Source organism: Macrobrachium nipponense, chromosome 45, assembly GCF_015104395.2.
Source record: "Macrobrachium nipponense isolate FS-2020 chromosome 45, ASM1510439v2, whole genome shotgun sequence".
Classification (NCBI taxonomy): domain Eukaryota; kingdom Metazoa; phylum Arthropoda; class Malacostraca; order Decapoda; family Palaemonidae; genus Macrobrachium; species Macrobrachium nipponense.
In genome coordinates this window covers 28,342,455-28,365,467 of record NC_061105.1, presented here as the reverse complement: position 1 = coordinate 28,365,467, position 23,013 = coordinate 28,342,455, and the positions used below count along the sequence as shown (strand labels likewise).

The window sequence follows — 23,013 nt, the reverse complement described above, 5'->3', positions numbered from 1 at the left end:
TGCGATCGAAATGCAGTAACTTTTTTGGATTATACAGTGGACCCCCCTTATTCGCAGTCTCAACATTCGCAGGCTCACATATTCGCGGATTTCTCTATGGATCATATCTATCTATTACTCGCGGGGTATTAGCATATTTGCAGTATATTTTTCATAGATATACCACAAATTAATGTATTTTCATATCAATTTCATGATTAGGGTAAATGCACTTTTTGTGATAAAGCTATTAAAAAACCAGGTATTAGCATTTTGTTCATGAAACTTACCTGACAGATATATATATAGCTGTATTTTCTGAAGTCCGACAGAATTTAAAAATTCGCGGCACACGCAGTGGGAGGCCAGGTGGTAGTACCCATTCCCGCCGTGGGAGGCGGATATCAGGAACTATTCCCATTTTCTATTCATATTTTTTCTGTCGCCGGTCGGTAAACAACTGTTTACAGAACCTCCGCCTAGGATTTTGAAAACTTCATTAGCCGCTTAAGTATCCTAATTATTCTTTCGATTATTAACTTGGATTTGTGGCTAGGCATACGCTATCGTAAATTTTTTCATTGCATTTGATGTCTGAAGCTAGTTAGCCTAGTTTCAGACTTTGTTGTCTGCATGGTAAGGTGAGGCTACCGGAACTTTCGGTAGACACTCGCTTAGTATATATGACGTTTACATGTTTTCTTTGCATAAGTTCAATGTAATTAGTGTAATGTGTGACTGATTACGGAAGAAGGAGGATTCATGTACGCATTTTAGAGCGTGTTAGAATCAGGAGTTTTCCTCCACAGTAAACAGAAGTTAGAAATAATGAACCTTCTAACCTCCTGTAGATTTTATTTTGCCTAACCCTGTGGTATGGCTTACGGGCCTAGAAGAAGTGTCTGCTAGAGGATTACATCAAGTAATCTTAGACTAAAGTGCTCGCTCTCCAATCAGTATTGTGAAGTGTAGTGCCCCTTGTGTTGTGGAGGGGGCGTCAGATCGGCCCCATAATGCCTCTAGGCCTGGACCTCTGTCGGACTCCCAGGACTCAGGGAGAGGGCATGTCGAAAGCCGCAAGAGGGTTACGGGGGCTCCCCACCGATCTGGCGTCCCTTCGGCAGAACCTGTTGACGCTTCCCAGGCTGCTAAAGATCGTGCACGGAATCTTGAAGGATTGCTTCTCGTCCTCCGAGGCGTCCTCCCCGCGCAAGGGTTGGAGCTCTCGGAAGGACTCGCGCCCTCTAAGAAGCTTTAGAGAAGAGGACGCTTCACGTCCTCTCTCTCGTTAGGAGGGAACGTCAGATCGGCCCCATAACGCCTCTAGGCCTAGACCTCTGTCGGACTCCCAGGAAACCAGGGAGAGGGCATGTCAAAAGCCGAAGGAGGGTTACGGGTTTTTCATGGTGATCTGGCTTCCTTTCGGCAGGTCCTGTTGTCGCTTCCCAGGCTGCCGAAGATCGAGCACGTGCACGAATCTTGAAGGATTGCTTCTCGTCCTCCGAGGCGTCCTCCCCACACGGGTTGGAGTTCTCGGAAGGACTCGCGCCCCCTAAAGAAGCTTTAGAGAAGAGGACGCTTCGTCTCTCTCTCGTCACGAGAGGATGAAAGAGTAAAGACCACATTTTCCCTTTTAGAAGAATGCACTGGCTTTTTTCCTAAGGGACATTTAAGGAGGCTCATTCATCTTGCCAGAAGAGTGATTTGAGCCTCCTGCGAGTGAACGCTCATGTATACATCATTTATACATTATTAAGGAGGCTCATTCATCTTGCCAGAAGAGTGATTTGAGCCTCCTGCGAGTGAACGCTCATGTATACATCATTTATACATTATTAAGGAGGCTCATTCATCTTGCCAGAAGAGTGATTTGAGCCTCCTGCGAGTGAACGCTCATGAAGTTAGAGCTGTTTCAACCTCGCTAGCATTCCAAAAGAATTTGGTAATCAAGGACATTCTTGATTCCACCTTTTGGAGGAGCAACTCAGTATTCGTCTCCTCTCCTCATGGCGCTCCGTATACGTTATGTAACGTTCGCTTTACTTCGAAAAAGCAAGCTGATAAGTTTGACGGCCGGCAAGCTGCTTTGCACAGTCAAACAACTTATGTCTCTGGTCGGCATAAGAAGGGCAATTTAGAAAGCACCTTGCGGAAGACGAAAGCCATACGTCTTCCTTTAGTGTTCACACTCTTCAGGAGCAGCGTGCGGCTCTCCATGGAGACTCGCATGAGGACGTCCCTTAAAAATATTCAACGTCATACGCAAAACGCGGTTCGTCATAACATTGAGATGTTGGCAAGGTCGCTCGCCAGGACGCCTCTTGGCGGGCCTTGCATGCATCAAGGCGCTCAACGAGTTCCTCTCTGAAACGTCGTTCAGAAGACTTGGTGTTCTCTGCTCAGACACGCTCGTAGCTAAGCAGGACGTTTTTTGAGGACGCTCAGCAGGACGCTAAGCAGGACGCTTTTGAGGACGCTCGGCAGGACGCTTTTGAGGACGCTCAGCAGGACGCTTTCCAGGACGCTTTTGAGGACGCTCAGCAGGACGCTTTTGTGGACATTCGCCAGGACGCTTCGGTGGAAGCTCGGCAGGACGCTTTGCGAGAGAAAAGACTTGTTGAAGGCGTCTTATTTGCTGTTGAGGACATTTCTTTACAGAAATTTTTAGATTCGGATTAGCGGAGAGACATACCCGAATTTTTTCTTCGATCCCTCTTTCCTCTTCATCGATTTCTTTGAGAATCGGGAAGATTATATACTCGGATTCCTGGGTGACTTTCGGTCATGTTAAAGGGTTTTCCCCTATTAGCAAAGTGCTAATAGTTTTGTCAAGTCAGGACGTTTTCCCCATTGTCATTTAAGTGGGGGACCCCTCATAAATGGGGTAGTTCTCATTGACATAGATTTTAACGTTTTATCGTTTAAGCGGATAAACTCATTAACAAAGTCGGAAGAGCTCTCATTCATTTTCAGAGGCTCATCCGGGGAGTAAGAAAAAGACTTGTAGACTAGATCCAGGAAGTCTTTTGTCCAATATCATAAGAACATTGAACGGTCCTTTTCGATCCTCGGTTCTCTTGATGATCTCTATTCGAATATTACTCCCTTTTCTTGGCAAAGAGTCTTGGGCAAAAGAGTCAAGGATTGGCAAAGAGTCAAGGAGTTCTTTTAAAAAGTCTCATTCATTAGAACGTGGACAGTCGGTTTCCCTTTCTTTCTCTCTTCCTCGTTGAGGAAAGATGTAGTAGAGAATTTGATGTTCAAATTACTACAATACTTATGTAGTTTATCTTTGCGTCATTTTGCTAACGCATGGGTCAAGTCATTTACGCATATCGTATTTACCTCTGCGGATAGAAGCCGAAAGAACTGTTGTTCTAATGTATTTATTTGACACTCCCTTCAACCTTCCAAGAGTTTTCGGAGTAAGAACAACTCTTCAGGTATTGTTACGACAACACCAACTCAGCTCTGTATTTAGCGAATTCTGTTTCGTTTAAATAGGCCTGCTTGAGAGTTTCCTTTTGCTCGATAATATCATACCTATTCCTTCGTAAAGGGAGTAGCTGGCAACTCAGGCAGTTAGTATTCTGTTCACCATTGAAGCTTTCCTTCGAGGAAGACTTCTCCTTCACTCTCTTTGATAGAGATCGAAGGTGGTCGATCTCCAATCCTTATTTTGTTTTCTTGAAGGAAAGAATTTAGGATGGAGATCGTTGTTCAGAATCCTATAAATATACTACGTATATTAACCTCGCGACATGATTCTACTAAGCAGTTGAATTGTCCGAGGGGTAGGCGCATATCCTAGTTTTTCTACGGATTGCGACTTAGACGAGAAGTATTCTAATTGAACTGCAACTCGGGGTTGCCTGCAACCTCCCAGGAGTTTGTTTCAATTTTATATACTTATGGTTTTGTCACGACAACACCATTTCAACTTTTATATTTACCGAAATTCGTTTCGCCTAAATATAATTGCTCGAGCATATCTTTTATGCTCGGTGGTTCTAGCCGAACGCATTCCTTTGTGGAATATGGATTACCTGGCAACTCAGGATGACGAGTCAGCGGGAGCTCAGGCTCTGCTACTGCGTATTGAACTGCCTGTGCCTGATAGCCGCTCAGTATCAGCTGGGCCTCCGAGATGCACGGTTGTTTAAGTCTCTCTATCTCCCCTGCTTTGATTGACTACCGAACCTATCTCTGCCCAACAATCTTGGACTTAGGTCTCTGATTAAAGGGGATTCTCGCAATTATGAAGGACCATCTACTGCTGTGACGATAGATTCCATCGCCTTCGATATTGTGAGAATTTTCTACAGAGATATCTTAGACTTATTCATTTTACTGTTTACCGCACGGTAACAGAAGTCTGTACAAGTCTCCCGCTGCATCGCACTGATAATGCGAATGATTTTGCAGACATCTGAGTTTGTCTTTAAAATATCTCATATTCGTAGGTGTACAATTGTTCATTGTTCATCCCGAATTAACAGATATGTCATAAAGACATCCCCTACTCTCCGACCTGACAGCTCTACTTCCAAATGTTCAGCCCATGAGAAGCAGTTCTTCAGGCGGCTTTCCCCTGGGTTTTCATTACTGAAGAACGCCCCGCTTTCATTGCAACTACGACTTCTCACCGGACAGCAATGAAATAGCGGTTAGCGTTTTCAGTCATTTGTAAGCACAGGTTCAGAATCTTGAGAATCCTTCTCTCGATTCGTCTGTGAAGACGTAGGTTGCATTCAATACCTACCTTCGTCTTCAACGGTACATAGCGATAAGATCTTCAAGAGATGGCAGTCTCTTGGCCAAGGCAAAGCAGTGCTGCCTATTTTCAGTGTTCAATCGGAGGAGGCCGTTTCTGGAGTAAGTGAAGGGAAATGACTATTCCTCCAACTCGACCTCTGTGAATTTCCTTATGGTTCTATCTTTCCGTCTGAAGTATGAGATAAGCTAGAAGTCCTAACTATTGTAGAATATGCAAATATGTTGTTGACGGCCTCTAGGCTCAGAGATTCGGTTCTGTCAAACAACAAAGCTTCACGATCTTTGAGGTCTGTGGAGATCTTGAAATTCTCTGGATCAAAGGTTCCGGCATGGAACTTAGACGTAGTCTGAGTTTCTGATGCCAAAAGTATTTCGAACCTATCCTTTCTGCGAACTTAATACACGTGACCAGAAAGGCTAATATTCTAACCGCTCTAGCCACGGCAAAGAGGGTTAGTGAGGTTTTAGCCATCATCAGAGGTTTTGGCTTTAAAGGACATAATGCGGTCTGTCCTCTAAGCCTTCCGTTCTTGATAAGAACGAAAACCTGTCTAACCCTTGACCCGAAGGCTTGGAGACCAAGGGTATGGCACAAATTATTGGGCAAGGGCATTAGAGTCCTGTGCCCTGTAGGGTCTCTCAAGTTTTATCTTGATAAAACTATAGAAAGTCAAGGTCAACAGACAATCTGCGGTGCTCCGTAAAAAGACCAGACTGGTTCATGTCCAAGAACACCCTGGCATTATAGCCAAGGAGTTCTTTTAAGAGGTCTCATTCATTATGTTGGCATAAAGATTTGAGATTTTTGAATGCTCAAGAGGTGAGGGCGCGGCCTCGGAAGCATTTCAACAGAACATGACACTCAGTAACATCCTGAGTGCCACGCTTTAGCGAAGCAACTCTGTGTTCGCTTCACACTCCCGACAATCTGCGGTGTTCCGTAAAAGACCAGACTGGTTCATGTCCAAGAACACCCTGGCATTATAGCCAAGGAGTTCTTTTAAGAGGTCTCATTCATTATGTTTGCATAAAGATTTGAGATTTTTTCTTAATATGAATGCTCAAGAGGTGAGGGCGCGGCCTCGGAAGCATTTCAACAGAGCATGACACTCAGTAACATCCTGAGTGCCACGCTTTAGCGAAGCAACTCTGTGTTCGCTTCACACTCCCGACGGGATGTGAAGACGACATTTGAGATCTGTAAGTCGCTAGGACCATACATTTCCGTAGATATATTATTGGGGGCAGGAAGCAACACGAATCCTATCCTATAGAAAAGGGATAGGTGGGCTTTTAACTTTGAAGGGTTGGTCGCTTGAGGCGCGTTCCTTTTCTTTAGCCTAGAAGTTATGGAACTAACTTTGATAGGTTAGGTCAGGTGGTGGTTTTAGCTTCGGTGCCCTCAGAAGTATGGGTCATATGGTCTAGTCACATTGTGGTCACGCCCCCGTTGACAGATCATCTAGAGCGCACCAGCATTACAGGTCTCTACCTCGCTGGCAACTCTAGTAACGCAGAAGCAGACTTTGGTGACAGTAATCACGAAGTCGGCTATGCTAACAGGTTGAGGAACCAAGATGTATATCATCTACTTAATTTAGTTTCCCAAAAAATCCTATTCTGTCTCTTCCCACCATCCGAAGGTGGGATTCAGCTATATATATATCTGTCAGGTAAGTTTCATGAACAAAATGTTATTGTTATAATACAATTAAGTTTGTTCATACTTACCTGGCAGATATATATAATTAAAGTGCCCACCCACCTCCCCTCAGGAGACAGTGGCACTGATAAAATATGAATAGAAAATGGGAATAGTTCCTGATATCCGCCTCCCACGGCGGGAATGGGTACTACCACCTGGCCTCCCACTGCGTGTGCCGCGAATTTTTAAATTCTGTCGGACTTCAGAAAATACAGCTATATATATATCTGCCAGGTAAGTATGAACAAACTTAATTGTATTATAACAATAACATTTTTAGTGGGTTTTCCTTGAGTTTGAACTAACAAAACAGGCAGTTTTAAGGGTTTTTCTAGGGGTTCTACGTATTTACAGATTCTAGCTATTTGCAGGAATTTAGCACATTTGCAGTATTTTTCTATGAGAAATATCCTTAAATTACTGTATTTTCATATCAATTTCAAGATTAAATGCACTTTTTGTTATTTACCGTACCTTACCGAAGTGCCGTGTCTTGGAAATTGGCAGTCATTTGCCTCCACCTCTCTCGATCTCTAGCCGCTTGTATTAGTTGATTTATATTATAATCTCCATCCAAGTCTCCAAACAAGCTGTCTACCTTTGTCTACCTTTTACTCTCCTCCCGTCTATCCTTCCAGTAAGGCACAAATGCTTATATTCTCACTTCTTATTATATGTCCAACAAAATTCATTTATCTCTTATTTATTTCTCTTACAAGGGCTCTGTGTTCCAATTCTTGCTGATACCTCCTCAATTGTCACGCTATCTGTCCATGATATTCTGAGCATTGTTCTATAAAACCACATCTCCACTGCATTCAACTTGGCTTTCAATTCCCTGGTGATTGTCCGCCTCTGATCCATATGAGGGTGGACCACACATACATTTTCAGAGCTCTTGTTCTTGTTTGAGTTCCAATTCTGTTATCTGTTAAAAGGCATTTCATATTCTTGAAGGAGTTTTTAACCATCCAAATCCTCCTCTATATCTTGTTTTGCTCTCGCATCTTGTGTTAATTGACTGCCCAGGTAAACAAAACTGTTAGCTTGTTTTATAATTATGTTGTTTATCAATATATTACAATTTGGTGGATCTTGATTCTTTGATGCAACTACAATTTCTGTTTTTCTTACATTAATTTTCAGTCCCATTTTTTCACTCCCTGTTAACTGTGTCCACTAATGATTGCAGTTTTTCAGTTGTGTCCGCAATGATTATTGTATCATCTGCGTATCTGATGTTTTTAATATTTACTCTTCTGATCTTAATGCCTTCCATATCCTCTATACTTCTCAAGATGATCTCTTGATATATGTGTTGCAAGCAGATCTAATACACATCCCTGGCAAACTCCTTTCTTTACAATGGACCCCCGTATTCGCATTCTCCAGATTCGCGGACTCACACATTCGCAGATTTCTCTCCGGAACATTTCCCCCGCATTATTCGTGGAAAATTTGCACATTCGCAGTATTTTTCTATGAGAAATATCCAGAAATTCCTGGTTTTTTTTATCAATTTCATCATAAAATGCACTTTTTGTGATAAAACTATTAAAACACCAAGTATGAAAATTTTCAGTGGGTTTTTCTTGAGTTTTAACTAACAAAATAGGCTGTTTTTAGCATTTTTATAGGGGTTCCAAACATTCGCGTTCTAACTATTCACGGGGGGGGGGGGGGGGGGGGGGGGGGGTCTGGTACGCATCCCCCGCGAATACGGGGGGACCAATGTATTTCCACCCATGCTGATAAGTCGTTAGCAATGCTGACTGCTGCCATTTGACACCAGTATAAGTTGGTAATGAGTTGGATGTCCTTACTGTCTACGTTTATTCTTTGTAGTAATTCTACCAACTTGGTGATAAAACTATTAAATGCCCTTTTTGTGATAAAACTATCAAAAAAACAGGTATAAGCATTTTTAGTGGGGGTTTCTTGAGTTTAAACTAACACAATAGGCAGTTTTAAGAGTTTTTATAAGGGGGTTCTAGTTATTCATGGATTCTAGCTATTTGGGGGGGGGGGGGTTCTGGTATGCATCCCCGCCAAATACGGAGGTCCACTGTACAGTACATGTTTTTTTTCTAATATTTCTTTGCAAAATTACAATTATAACTGACATACTATCATACAAAATAAGAACTAAAACCAACAGCAGCCCCTGGGTATATTTATGAGCAAATAAATAAAAAGACGTTATGGAAGGAAGAGAAACACGACATGCTACTGTGAGGTGTGAACAAAGAGGCAGATAGAAGTGTACTGATCTTTATTATGTTGTTTAAGATTAAGCTGGCCTTGTGCCAGCACGGGCTCTTGCTCACAGAGCAGCCCGTAAGTCTTTATTACAGGTAAGGAAATTCAAATATACAGCTTGCGGGCGGAAATGTGGTATCCGACCCGCGAGAGTAAAAGTGGGTCGGCGTAGCAGTCATAATTCATCGTCTAAGGCTGGGATACCAATGCACTTGGCAAAAGATAGTAGGCGATCCCAGGCCATGTAAGTACTGCGAAAGAATTCCAGAAGAACCTCTAGAACACTACCTCTTAGACTGTCCAGAAACGGAGCAACTAAGAGATAGGTACATAGGAAATGAACGCACAACCACTCAAATCACAAAGCACATTCTAGCAAACACCCATGAATTAGCAGGTTTCCTATGCTCCTACCCACCACCTAGGTAGGAACAGAACACAACCCTGACTGACAGCACATGATGCCAACAATCATGACCACTACCACATCCCAACCTAACCCACATAACATGCAAGACAAAAGAAGACAAACCTCCTTAACAGACATCCCCATTCACCTCTTGCCTCCTTCATCACCCTCCCCGCACGCTCATCACTATCCATCCACCACACTCACCAGACATCACACACCCAAAGAAAGCGGACCGGAAAAGGAACATGTCTCAGAAATTCACGAGCTACCTTACTAGCTAACTGTGCCTACAACTCAAACCTTCATTCTTCCAATCTGTTGGTCTCTCCTACTAGCCAACACTTACTACTATCCAGCTTTTCCTACGACTGAAGGGTACCTTAGGGTTTAAAGGGTTTCAACCTTGCCCATCAAATCCTTCATTCAATATCAAATCACCTTCACCACATCATTCATTGATCACCAATAAAGATTGCATATCCTAAGCATCTCACATCTCATACTAATATGAATTACGGGCTGCTCTGTGAGCAAGAGCCCGTGCTGGCACAAGGCCAGCTTAATCTTAAACAACAACAACAACAGGGTCGGCGAGAGCCGATTTGTGTTTCTTGCGAGACATATAACTTAGAATATAAAAGTACACAAAACATGATCTTATAAGATATATACATTGGCAGAAAGCCCGCTGAACGCTCTCAAGGAGGGAAGTAAGAACAACACGATTGTAGAATTATATACAGAGGAATTTGCGATAAGGCGGCGTCCTTACACTACCTTGGAGTCAACATCTTGACTAACTCATGAGCCGCCTACTTTGTTGATCTGAGCCAGTCTAAAAGTTGCCATTAGTGAATTTATGGGCTATAGAAGAATGGAACTTATTTCCTGCCTGAATAGGGGTTCCGTTTGTTGATTAGGTTAAAGTAAGTTATACTTACAATTAGCAGTACTGTACATTTACTATTAGTACTGAATATATTACAGAAATTTTTAAATGCAGCATTTTATTTTTGCAGATTATCTTTGCATTGGTTCCTCCTCCCAGTCTACTTGGTGGATGGCTTTGCTTCATAATATCACTTGTCTGCATAGGTCTTCTCACAGCCATTATTGGGGATCTGGCTTCTATTTTTGGCTGCCTCGTTAATTTAGATGATGCCATTACAGGTAGGTGTCGATTTTTAATGTACTATTTCATAGCACTGATTTTTATGATAAATCTAAGAACTTATTAAAATTAGATCAATCTTGCATTGCTAAAGATTGCTTTTACATCATCTTTTTTCTCCATATATTATTTGGTAAACAATTATAGAAATTTGCTGTTGTTATATGTAAGGTTAAACAGTTTAGTAACATCAGTCTAAACTGTGCTGAGCATGGCACAACTATAATTTGTATGCCCTCTGCTATTGAAAATGCTATGAATACTGTAACCTGGAATATGGCTCACTCCTTTGCAGCAATCACATTTGTTGCCCTTGGAACATCACTACCAGACACCTTCGCCTCAAGAGCAGCAGCAGTACAAGAAAAATATGCTGATAATGCCATTGGCAATGTAACGGGAAGTAACTCTGTCAACGTCTTCCTTGGTTTGGGCTTGCCCTGGTTTATTGCTTCTGTTTATCATTATGCCAAGGTAAGTGTTTCGTATGTCACATGGATTGTTAGACGATATACTACTGATACTTTGAATGTTTTATTTTTTTCATGCAATGATAACATAAGTACAGCTGTTTACATGGGAACTGTGAGAAGATCTCACTAATGATACTGTACAGTGAATAGCCATATAATTTATTATATACATTGTTATTGAATGAAAGGAGAGTGGATATAATGTACAAAATAAGGGAGTGGCAAGAAGCTTTTATGACAAGGCAAAAATTCAGTGTAGTAATTCATCATAAGAAAAAAATCAAAGAATTATTCATCACAAAAACTTGGTCAAGAAAGAGGGTATGAGGATCAAGTATTTGTGAAACAGGTAAGTTTTACAGTAGAAGGAAAAATTTTATGTGGCATATACATACAGACCTAGAAAAACTTTCGGTAGAATTGATGGAGGCAATGTGGGGGGAGATGAAAATAAATGGTAACAAAGATAAGTTATTGAGAGCAATTTAAACTTTTTATGATGGTAGTGAAGTGCTCTATGTAGAATATGTAGATGGGAGAATGACTGGTTTGAAGTGGACCGACATAGAGCTTTATATATCTCCATGGGTTGGAGTCATGCAAAAACTCTGAAAAAGGATAACAGATGATTGACAGAAGAGCAAGAGAGTATGTTAGTATGGAGGGTGGCAGAATGAAAGTAGTTGAGACCTTGAGTGTTTTGTTCTTATTGGTAGTTTAATGTATATTAAATTTGCAGTGTTGCTTTTCTTTCCACATTCCTATTTCACCTGTAAATTTGCTTTAATGCTTTAGCTGCTTTCTTTTAGAAGGCTGTCACAAAAATGGGATTCTTAGTATAGTCACATTAGGTAGTGAGATGACATTACACTTTTCATAGGATGGGCAAGAAAGATTTGTTCATAAAAAATAGTTGAAAACTGAAGCTAGAAAATTTTAAGAAATGTAAGCATTGTTGGGAAAAGACTAAAAGGAACACAAAAATAATTAATTTACTAGTAGGGGCTGAATAGATGATTATCGAACCTCAGGCAGTTGTCAGGAGAAATCCATCTCGCCAACCCTTGTACTACTATTATCCCCAAAAATAGATTACAATGTTAGTCCCATAATTACTGTGGTTTGTTGAAGAGAGGAAGAAAGAAGTATTGTATTGAATATTATTGTTACTTATCGTAGTGTCCACATGGCAGGTTAGTCACCCATCTTAAAAGTACTTGGATCACATCCCATTGGTTTCCTAGTTGATCCTACCCTTATTTAGGATTTCACAAGCTAACTGATTTTGCTCATGGTTAAACTTACAAAATACTGATGTTTTATCAGACCAGTGTATCAAAGTTTATAACTTCTAGGGCAGGAGAAACAATCTGAAATATCACAGATGCTAAGGTGGACGAAATCAAAGAAACTCTGAAAAGTATTAATGCAGATTGTGTCTGAAAGGATCTTGCAAATACATACTGGTGACATTTCTTGTGTGCCCATATATTACATATGTTTGGTTTACTTCAGTGTTATTATCATTTAGTAGTTGGCTCATAATTCCAAAATGGTGACAGGAGGGAGGAGGGGGAGGGCATGTTGATAACAGGGAAACCCTTGGAAGAGGTAGATCACTTGTATGTATTACCATGGTAGAATACTAGATTGTCAAGGGGACTTTGAGAAAGCAGGGAAAAATGTTGCAACTGCCTAGATGAAGTAGAAAGAGAATGCTAAAGTACTAGTAAAATCAGGTAGCCCATTAATGAAAAAACAAAAACTCTGAGATGGTTTTGCACATGATTTGAAGGCTAGAAATGGAAAATAAATACGAAAATAACAGTACAGAGACCAGTGACAAGCATAGAAAATCTTAAGGGAAAGACTTAGTCCAGGCAAAAATTAATGCTGAAATTCCTTAGGGAAAAGATTGGAGGTTAATCATTGCATGTCTAATCCAGTGTAACTCACTATATGTCTAATCATGTAAAGGAAAAACCCTAGTGTAAAATTTGAGTGATTAAGAAGATAAGCTTTCAGCAGGGCACAGTTGTGAATTTTGTATCCTGATATCTAAATACATAAATGGAAAAATGACTTTGGGAGACAACTAGCTAGTCTCATTTTATAACGTGCAACATACCAGATTAACTTTACTTGGGAATTTCCAAAGTTACAAACTACCTGTGTAGAATAAAACTGCTACTCATGGTAAATTGCTTATGTGGCTAATTCATCTACTATACAGTCTTTACTTAGTTAAGTTACATGTAGTTTTATCCTTGGAGAAGTTAATGTACAGTTGCTATGTGAACTTGTGTATCCAATAAAAGATTTTTGCACATTTTATCTTTCCGAATATATAACACATACCTACACAGTTGACAAACTTTCTCAAAAAGTGTAATATGTTTATTTTTTCTTATATCTATTCTCTGTGGTACTATTTAGCATTTAAGGAGAGGATTTCTAGTGTTAATGAAATGGCAGACAGTTTTTTTGCCAGTTAATATTGGAATAGGTTTAGTTTACACAAACTGACAATCATTAATTTCTTATTTTTTAATTATAAGAATTAATGAAAAATTATCAGAAACTTTCCTTCAGATATGCCTAATTTTTTTTTTCAGGGAACCAAATTCAAGGTGGCAGCTGGAACACTTGGCTTCAGTGTAGGGCTTTTCTCAGGACTCTGCATTATTACAATTGCACTTCTTATGGCTAGAAGGTATGTTTTACCAACAGGTTTTATTTATTGTGCATTATGTTACATTCATGTAGACAATCTGATCAAATTACACTCAAGAAGCCACGATTTGAAGGACCCCACAGGAGGGTAGTGCAGCCAGTGCAAGGTGCACTGTAGGCATTACTTGATTATCTTTACAACATCCCTTTGGCCCCTAGCTGCAACCACTTTCATTCCTTTTATTGTACATCCATTCATATTGTCTCCCATCTGACTTTCCACCCTCTTAAACAATTGTTTTCCTTCTGTTACACCTTTCAAACTTTCTGACTGTCATTTCTTTTTCAGCTCTGAATGACCTCATAGGTCCCAGTGCTTGGTCACTGACCTAAAGTATTCTATTCTATTCTATTGATTTGAAGGAGGGTACAGGACTCTTGGTAGCATAAAATTATATAAACAATACCTTTCCATGGTTTGAGAATGACAAAGTTCTTCATATTTGTTTGGTTCTCAAAACCAAACCCTTAACATAAAACTATAAATTATAGTGATTCATAAACCATGTAGTCAGTCTATAAGCTGTTTAAACATTATCAACCTAGCTCAGTCTTAAGTCTACAGTGAATGCTTTCAACTTCTTCTTTTCAGTGTTTATATGAATACATGTACATCGGATTACCTCTAATGCCTCTCTTCATTCTTCTTTCTTGCATAGTAAAATCTGGAGAGTGCAGTAAATCCATGTAACATTACATGCCATTATTCAGTTGAATTTAACTTTCTTTTCCATGAAAATCATGGAACAAGTTCCATGTGACTAACTTAGCAAGTGCTTAGCCAAGAAATTAGTTATTCTTGAAATAAGGGAGCTATATCTTCTCTTGAAATAAGGGAACTATATCTTCTCTTACAAGAGTCCCCTGCTGGCAAGGGTTAGGACCTATGTTGTCTATGTCATAAAATATACTGTATTATTAATTTAGTAAGGATTCAGTTGGTGTGGTTGATAGGGAATTACAGTATGTATTACCATTAAAATTAGGGTTGGTAATTTTTGCATTTATGATATAAAAAAAAAACCAAAACTTGAAAGTTTCTACCTGAGAAACATAAAAATACTTGAAGTAAAGTTCTTAAAATGAAGAATAGTGACCTGGTTATACCAGGTCACTATTCAGAAGGTAGACACTTAGCTTATACTGTATCTTGCTCAGTTATATGTTGAATAAAGATTAATAAAAGGGCCATGCAACTTGGAAAGTGCTCTACGATATCCCATGTAAACTAACCTACTAATGTTCACTCTGAATTGTAAAATAATGATATATTTGGGAGTTTACAAAATAATATTCATTAGTATATACCTAGAATACTACTATAAAAAAACATGAACGAAGCCTAAGTGGCCACTAACTGCAAAAAATTTGCAGCTATGTGTGGGTATCAGTAAATTCCCAATAGAAGTTTGAACCTGTACTACAATATTTTATAACTCTTGAATAATTGGGTTACCCATACTGTGTTCCTAACATATTTTGTTGGTCAGCTATAAGTAATTTTAAATAAATGATTGCCATTGCTACTATTACTACCACCGAAGTTTTTTCATTGTCTGAATATACAGTCCCACCACTCGACTAACTTACAGCATAACAAACCAAAGGAAAACGCCTCAACTTCTCAGAAAAGCTATAATGGGGTTTGATAAGAGACCAAGTTCACAGTCAGGAGGGATAAGGAAAAAAACTGCTGGCTCTTGGGCTCTGGATCAACATCCTCCAAGACCTCAGTGTCAACAATCATCCAGGTCTTAAGAGATGAGACTCAGCAATGGTACAAATTAATCATTGATGATGAATAAGTATTTCAAAGTCCTTTACATATAGTGGTGAAGGAGTAACAGACGAGGATGTTGCAGCTGTTTTAGCATCTCTCCTAAACAGACAATAATTGGTGGCCTTTTCAATGGATGCTATTCAGCCTAAAGTCCATGTCCATTATATGGAACTGCATAATTTCTCAGCTGTTAAAATGAGAACATCCTCTACTGAACTTGTGTAGTGTCATGTGCTTCTGATGTAATCTGTCACTTTCAGTTGTTGTTATTCTACATCATTGTTCTGAAGTGACTCAAGGTTGGTGACACCTTTTGTCTAAAGTGCCTGATGGTGGCACTGGATAATTTGTTTATCTGTCATCTGCTAGACGACTGGTGCTTCATTACCTTGTTGAATCCAGAGGACAATATCTTGGTTAGTACATTCAGCAAAGCCTACAAATTTCTCTAGGTTATCCTTATTCTCCTGGAACATAGTGCAAGGCCACAATTGTTCCTACTGAGATACCTTTCAATTAGTATGGGGAATCCTTCAGTGCATGCACTGGGCTGGCCTTAAACTGACAACAAGAGGGTATTGAGGTGATGACAGGTGAGAGGGAGGGCTACCCATGCTTTTCTCACTCACGCCATCCATTGTCCTTTAGCCTTCTTCATATGTGGATGCATTGCAATGCTCTCTCCCCCTGTTTGAATATCATACTTTCTTTTTTCATTTTGCCCTGACTCTGTGTATCTTTTTGTCAGTTTTTCTTTCAGTAGTAGTATAGGGAAGAAACAAGATCAATACCACTGTGAGTGTTGTGACCAGTCATGTACCAGTTCACTGTCTTCAATTACAATAAATCAACAAACATTTTGTACATTATACAGAAAATGTAGGCTGACACTGACATAGTACTGAAGTGGATTACGTAGCTTCAATCAACAGCAAATAAACCAGAGAAACTTTGTCAGAATCTTTGTAAATTTTCATTTAACTTTGTCAGAATCTTTGTAAATTTTCATTTATAGAACAAAATGGTCAAAAATCTTTTAGCCCAAAAACCCACACCACAGCAACGGTGACTGAAGAAATGTGCTACGCGAGATGTAGGTGAGGTTATAATTTCCATATACATGTAAGCCTTTAATATGCATATTAAAGGCTTACATGTATATGGAAATTATAACCTCACCTACATCTCGCGTAGCACATTTCTTCAGTCACCGTTGCTGTGGTGTGGGTTTTTGGGCTAAAAGATTTTTGACCATTTTGTTCTATAAATGAAAATTTATAAAGATTCTGACAGTTTCTCTGGTTTATTTGCTGTTTATTGAAGCTACATAATCCACTTAAGTACTATGTCAGTGTCAGCCTACATTTTCTGTATAATGTACAAAATGTTTGTGGATTTATTGTAATTGAAGACAATGAACTGGTACATGACTGGTCACAACATTCCTAAAAGGTCAAGGATTTCTCATGCATTTGGACTTCTAATCAAGCAACCCCTCCTCTTCAAGGACAATTTTGACCTTCAGTGGCATGGGGACACAAATGTGCAACATGCAACATTGCAGAAACTATTAAGGTAAGCTCACATGTACCACAATATAACCATGTGAGGGTGACATCAACCACACATTGCAACAGCAATTAAGAGCAACTTCAATTAGTGGTGTGTGAGTAGTCATACCATGTGTTGCCAAATAAATTCATGACTGTCCGTAAGAATACATTATCCAAATGTAGTGGACAGAGAGAATGAAGGTCTGTTTCCTTGGAAGCCCTATACTTCCTGCATTACTTGCCTTCGAGATCTTGGCAAATGCATTGCTGTTCAAAAAGTAAACAAAATATTTTAACAAAAAACATTCGACATCTTGAAGTACAGGTTAGCCAGCCAACAGAACTCTTAATAAAGTGAAATTATTATAAAATGAACCTACGAAGGTATGCTAAATATAACTTGATGAACATCCATAAACCACACCCATGTTCACTGGACAAAATATCTTGTATACCTTATATTTGGTCATGGGTGTTACTTCATTATCACTTGCCAGAGAACAATACCTTAACTCAGAATGCCAGAGAACAATACCTTAACTCAGAATGGGATTGGTAATGATTAAGCAGTGTAAAAATTTAAAGCAAAGATAAGAGAAACATATCTGATGGTGAAAGTTGGGGACTACACTCTAGCAATAAAGTAACATACTAGGACATTAGATTCTTAACCTTTCATGAATAAATGTGACCTAGTGTTTACATAAAACCTTATATTAATCTTTTTTCTATCCACAGAGTGTTCAGTGTATTTGGCAAGACAGAGCTTGGAGGTCCTACAGGTCCAAAAATATGTTCGGGTATCTTTATGATAATGCTGTGGTTTATATATGTTTTGGTCTCAGCATTCCAGACCACTGGTTATTTCGACTTCTAATTTTATGTCTTTAAAGTGTCAATTGAAGAATTGTTTTACATTTTTCATTGATGTATATCAGTCTTGTTACCTATCACAGATATTTCATTATCAAGGTTCTATAGTGATTTGCTATCATATCATATGGTTTCATATTGATCAGCCAAATGCTAGATGGGGTCTACCTTTAAAACAATAGCACAATAGCATGCACAAATTTGGTAACATTATGCTTTATTTGCAACAATTATAGTGATACCATTCATTCTCAGCCCTACAGTGAGTAACTTCGGAAGAAAATGCATTGTGATTTCATAAGTATAACTTCAAAGGAGAACTTGACTTACAAAATTAACTCTAATATATGCTAGTAGACTTCCCATCTGTCACCTGGAGAGCTAAAATATCTCTAGACATTACTTTTCTTTTATTAAAATCCCAACTACTTTGTTTAGTCATGCGCCTATTCATAATTTTTTGTCAGTGACAGGGAAGGAAAATTGTACAGCAAACTAAGTAAGGATGTCTTACAGCATCTGTCTTTGTGGCAGTGAGAATAAATTTTCATTTAGTTTTCTGCATTTGCTCAGTGCTGAACACACTTTGCAAATGACATCGATGCTCACTAAAATTTCTTTCCCGGATTTTGTGAAATTCAATCATTTCTTTTTGGTGGAAAAAGTTGCAGCTATTTAAAAAATTTCTGCATAATTTTTATTTTGTTTTATGGGTAGAAACCTTTCAGCATTAGGCACCAGAGCAGGATGAAAGAAATCTACTTATCATTTATATTTTGGTGTCTTAACCATAGACTGTGACTGATTATATCATGGTAGACACTAGATTCTGTTCAAAATATGTTAATTTTTGCAGAAACTACGCACTACTGTGATAAGTAGTTGATTCATGTTTGTGACAAAAAAGTAACAAAATGCTAAGAACAACAGAGATACAATCTCAAGGAAGAAATTGTGTGCCCACAATGAAGAAGTTAATTAATATACTGAGATAAGCATTCTAACCAAGTACAATGCAAGAAAATTAAAAGTTATGAACGCTTATATGTTTTCACCTCATAAGAGCTTTATTGTGCAAAGGTTGCCCCATAGGATATTACAGGGGTTGCTATAGATGTTGATTCTGTGATGTGTCTATTTTATAATAAAGGTAATATAGTATTGCTGCTAATGACAGAGTTTTTGAATGGCATTTAATACTGGCAATTACAGATTAGTAGTATCTGTTTTGGAGATAAAGGATGTACTACAGGTAGTATTTGCAAATATGTATATGGCTGGCTAGCAATACTACATTTCTAACTACTGGAATGATAGGGTTTGTAAAATTTGTGTATAAAATGCTTGAATGCATGGCAAAACACTTGAATGTTTCTCTCAGATATTTTATAATTGGAAAATAATTGTAGGATTTCATATCAAATTAGTTGTTAGTAATTGAAAGATTAATGGTTAATAATTCAAAGGTTAATGTAATGTAACATTTAGAATGTGAAGTCTTTTATACTATTACAATTTTTGAAAGATTTTCAGTTAAACTGTTGACTAAGAAAAGTGAGCTCTTGTTTACTTGAAGCAATGAAATTGCCAGCAGTATTGATTTGTTACATAGTACTGATTTAGTTTAACATACTGTACAGTATCCTGCATTGTTCAGAGGGCACCAAGATAAGGTTTGATATAGCCAATTCACAATGGCACTGTAAATTTATTTATAAATTGTAAGCGAGAAAATTCTAGAGGTGATTATTTACGAAATGTAATTCAGCCACATTTATTCTCTGTCAAATTTTTAACACTATTTTTTACCTTTAATATACCCTAGTTGTGTACAAGTACTATACAGTCACTTTAAACTTCTGTACACAGGAACACAATATGACTGTAAATATCCAATGCTTTTATGTCAAGTTGGTGTAATTATCGGCTCATATCAGCACTTCACATACATTAGGTACATTACAAGTACTTAAACTACATAGGAGTATTAATTGTTATGTGTGAGATTTGCTACTTGTTGGTATAATGGGAAACATGGCACCTGTTACTTTTAACAGGTAATATGCCTGAAAAATCCTTTTAAAATGTAGATAGACCTATATCTGTCTTTTTTTCATTTTTTCAGGGATCTCTATGATGAAAATCTTCCATATATACATATAGTTTTTATTTTCTATTTTTAACTGCTGCTGGTCTGTCTGATATTATTCAATATAACATAGCCATTAGACTCTTTTACATTATCTATATATTCTCTTACTGCTTATTCAGGTTCTGAGGCAAGGATTTCCTCAGATTTACAGAAAGTGTTCATAAATATTTTCTTAATTTGCTTCCATATTGGATGGCAAATTATCTGGGGTACAAGGAGAGACAGTTTTAATCAACCTGCATCTGGTCTTGAAGGACTATGTAGATACTTGTGAGATCTGGTAGCAGACTACGTATATTGTTAGTTTTCACTTCTGTATGTTCCCATAAAAGTATCATTTTGTAGTACAGTACTTTGCTTTTAATTTGTGGTTTTCTGGAAGGAAAATAGGTTTATAATAGTTTTGTAGTTACTCTTGCGTGCCTTAATTTAAGCCGATGAGAGTTATGATGTCAGAGCTTCACGGTTTCACTTGTAAAATATCAAAATGGTTTTGTACAAAAATAAATATCATCATTAATGATTTTCAACAGCCAAAGTGTACTGGATAGGCTACAATCAAAAGTGGGTATGATTACTTCAAAGAGGCAATAAAAATGACACTTTGTGAATTTGGATGTATAAAGCTATTTGTAAACTTTACACTGCTGTGCTGTAAATCAAAAGTACAGTATGATTATAGTAATTTGAACCGTCTTTGAATTTAATACAATGGATATGAATTTTATGATTAGCCATCAGAAGGAAAGTACAGTAAACTACTGTACAATTCAGGAGATGTAACAATGAAATGCAAGGTAAAAGGAAAAGAATATTATGTAATTGTTGACTTGATAGCCTTTATCTAAATTTATTCTATACCTTTTATGCTGTATAAAATATGCTCTAGAATTTAGGGTTGGTAAATTTTTATACTAAAATTCACATGGTGTAGTTTTCACTTAAATTGTTGGAAGAATATGAAAATGCCTTTTACTTCAGGAAATTCCTAGGGTTTTAGGCTCATTTTCTCTTTGCTAGAAGCATAAATGCATTTTAAACTAATATTAACTCTCAATTTATTCTTCATTAAGATAATGTTTCGGAGATACATACCTACTGTAATGTTATACACTACATTAATAAATCAATACTTGTAAAGTTTAAAAAGTCTAGATTCTGTTGGTGAACCTATAAAAATTCTAATTTACGTACTACCTTACTAGGGCTTTTGCTATTTATTCAATTAGGTATATACAGTAACATGTTCTACTCTTTGTGTAAACCAAAATAATGTCTTCGGAATAAAAAAAATATCTGAAAAGTTGGGCCTAATAATACATGCTAAACTAAAAAGAAATGTTAAATATTTTATTTTTATAGATAAGTTGACGTTAAAAGTTTCCCTGTGTAGGGTAATGATATATTTCACGTGCAGAGCACTAAAATAACAAATGGATTACCATACAGGTATAATGTTTAGCTGTCATAATTGACCTATAACTTTTCATTATGGTATTAATTGTAATGTATTATTCTTGCCAAAATAAAATGTTTTTCTATTATGCTTTTCATTAACAATATCACATTAGATCTGTTAAACTTAATATAGAACAAAATAGGCAGATTTTGTTTGAAATGCCTGAGTTCATCATCATTATGTCAAAACACACTATTTCAACCACTGTAATGATCCCCAAACTGATGTGTAAAAAAAAAATATCTGTAACTTTGCCATTATTCAAGATATTAAAAGGACAGACACATGCAAATCATACATAACCCTGACGTCTTAGAATTGGTAAATGTTGCTTGACCCCTTTGATTCAGTCCCTATCTGTACTGATGTCTTAGAATTGGTAAATGTTGTTTGACCCATTTGATCCAGTCCCTATCTGTACAAACTACTATCTTTCAACATTACCAATGAAGACCTCATTTGTGTATAGGTCCAAAATATAACTGGCAACAAAAGTCAAGTTTTGACAAAAAAACTTTTTCAAGAAATTTTATCATTCTCCAATAGTTTTAATGACCTGGTAACCCAATTATAAAATTTTTAGCATTTTAATTCAGTAGATAAATTTTATCATAAGATAAATCCTTATGGCCAGACAACACAAGACCTCAATAAATTAGCTCAATGGGGAATTAAAAGTTCAAAATATATACAAAAGGCACATAGGAATTAAACATGCCTCAACTAATTTTAAACATGCCTCAACTAATTATGGCAAGTATGAGGTATGGCGATGCTATCTGATGTGAACTTTCTCAGGAACTTCAGTCATCAGCAAATAATGAGAACATTCACAGTACAACTTGAATGATATGGCAGACTGCATGAGTTAGTTAAAGGTCAAGATTTTCAACCTGAAAAATTTAAGCCAATAAAGCTGTGAGATAAGACATGACAAACCAGGAAGAAGCACTCCACAATTCTTGATATCATTTGACAACAACAACGCATACAAATGATATGCTTTAGAATAAGAAGGCTATATCTCGATAACCACACATTCAATAGCCAAGGTAAAATAAAATTAAAGAAGTTTATGAAATAATGAATATTCCGTACAATAAAGACCACCGAGGAACCAATTTCCCCATTGCAAATCAAGAGAGTTAAACATAAGTAATAGTACAGGAGAATGAGGTGTTTCAATGATAAATATCCAGTTTTTTTATATCAAGCAATTTTGTAGTTTATAGGGTGAAGTAACTTGGGTAAGTTATCCAAGTCCCTTCAGGTAGTTGTTCTCCCACCCTTAGTGCAAACAAGGTCTGGCAGGCCCAGCTAGTAGTAGCTGGATTTGGGCTATGAGCTCATGGTGCAAGTACGTACTATCTGCTACGTTGTAGGCCGATGCCTCCTGAGGTAAAGGCTAGACCTACAATAGAAAAATGTGGCCTTGCTCAGGATGAACAACATAAATCATAAGTAGCAGGAAGATAGCAAGGTTAATTAAAGCACTAAATGCTTTTTTTCATCATCTTCATCTCTGCATACCTGTTAGAGACTATGGTTAATACCTAAAAGCAATGGCAGGGGTAATGGACCTTGAGGCCTGTCCACACGAGCGGGGCTGATCGGCGTGCTTCGGGGTTGATGGGCAAATTCTGGCGGACTTACCCGTGAACGTTGTCCACACGGGTGAGGCGATGGAG

General features: G+C 37.9%; 1 protein-coding gene across 14 annotated transcripts in view; it reads left to right on the top strand.

Annotated features, from left to right (window-relative positions):
- LOC135214456 (sodium/calcium exchanger Calx-like) overlaps positions 1-21,407 on the top strand; it is a 256,399-nt gene extending 234,992 nt beyond the window's left edge. For all 14 annotated transcript variants that reach the window (XM_064248776.1, XM_064248769.1, XM_064248774.1 and 11 more), the window contains 4 exons: positions 10,151-10,301; positions 10,598-10,776; positions 13,391-13,488; positions 17,580-21,407. In XM_064248776.1, the coding sequence (XP_064104846.1) occupies positions 10,151-10,301; positions 10,598-10,776; positions 13,391-13,488; positions 17,580-17,718 (567 nt within the window). In that variant the 3' untranslated portion in view covers positions 17,719-21,407. The remainder of the gene's footprint in view (positions 1-10,150; positions 10,302-10,597; positions 10,777-13,390; positions 13,489-17,579) is intronic.
- Positions 21,408-23,013: the final 1,606 nt, after the last annotated feature.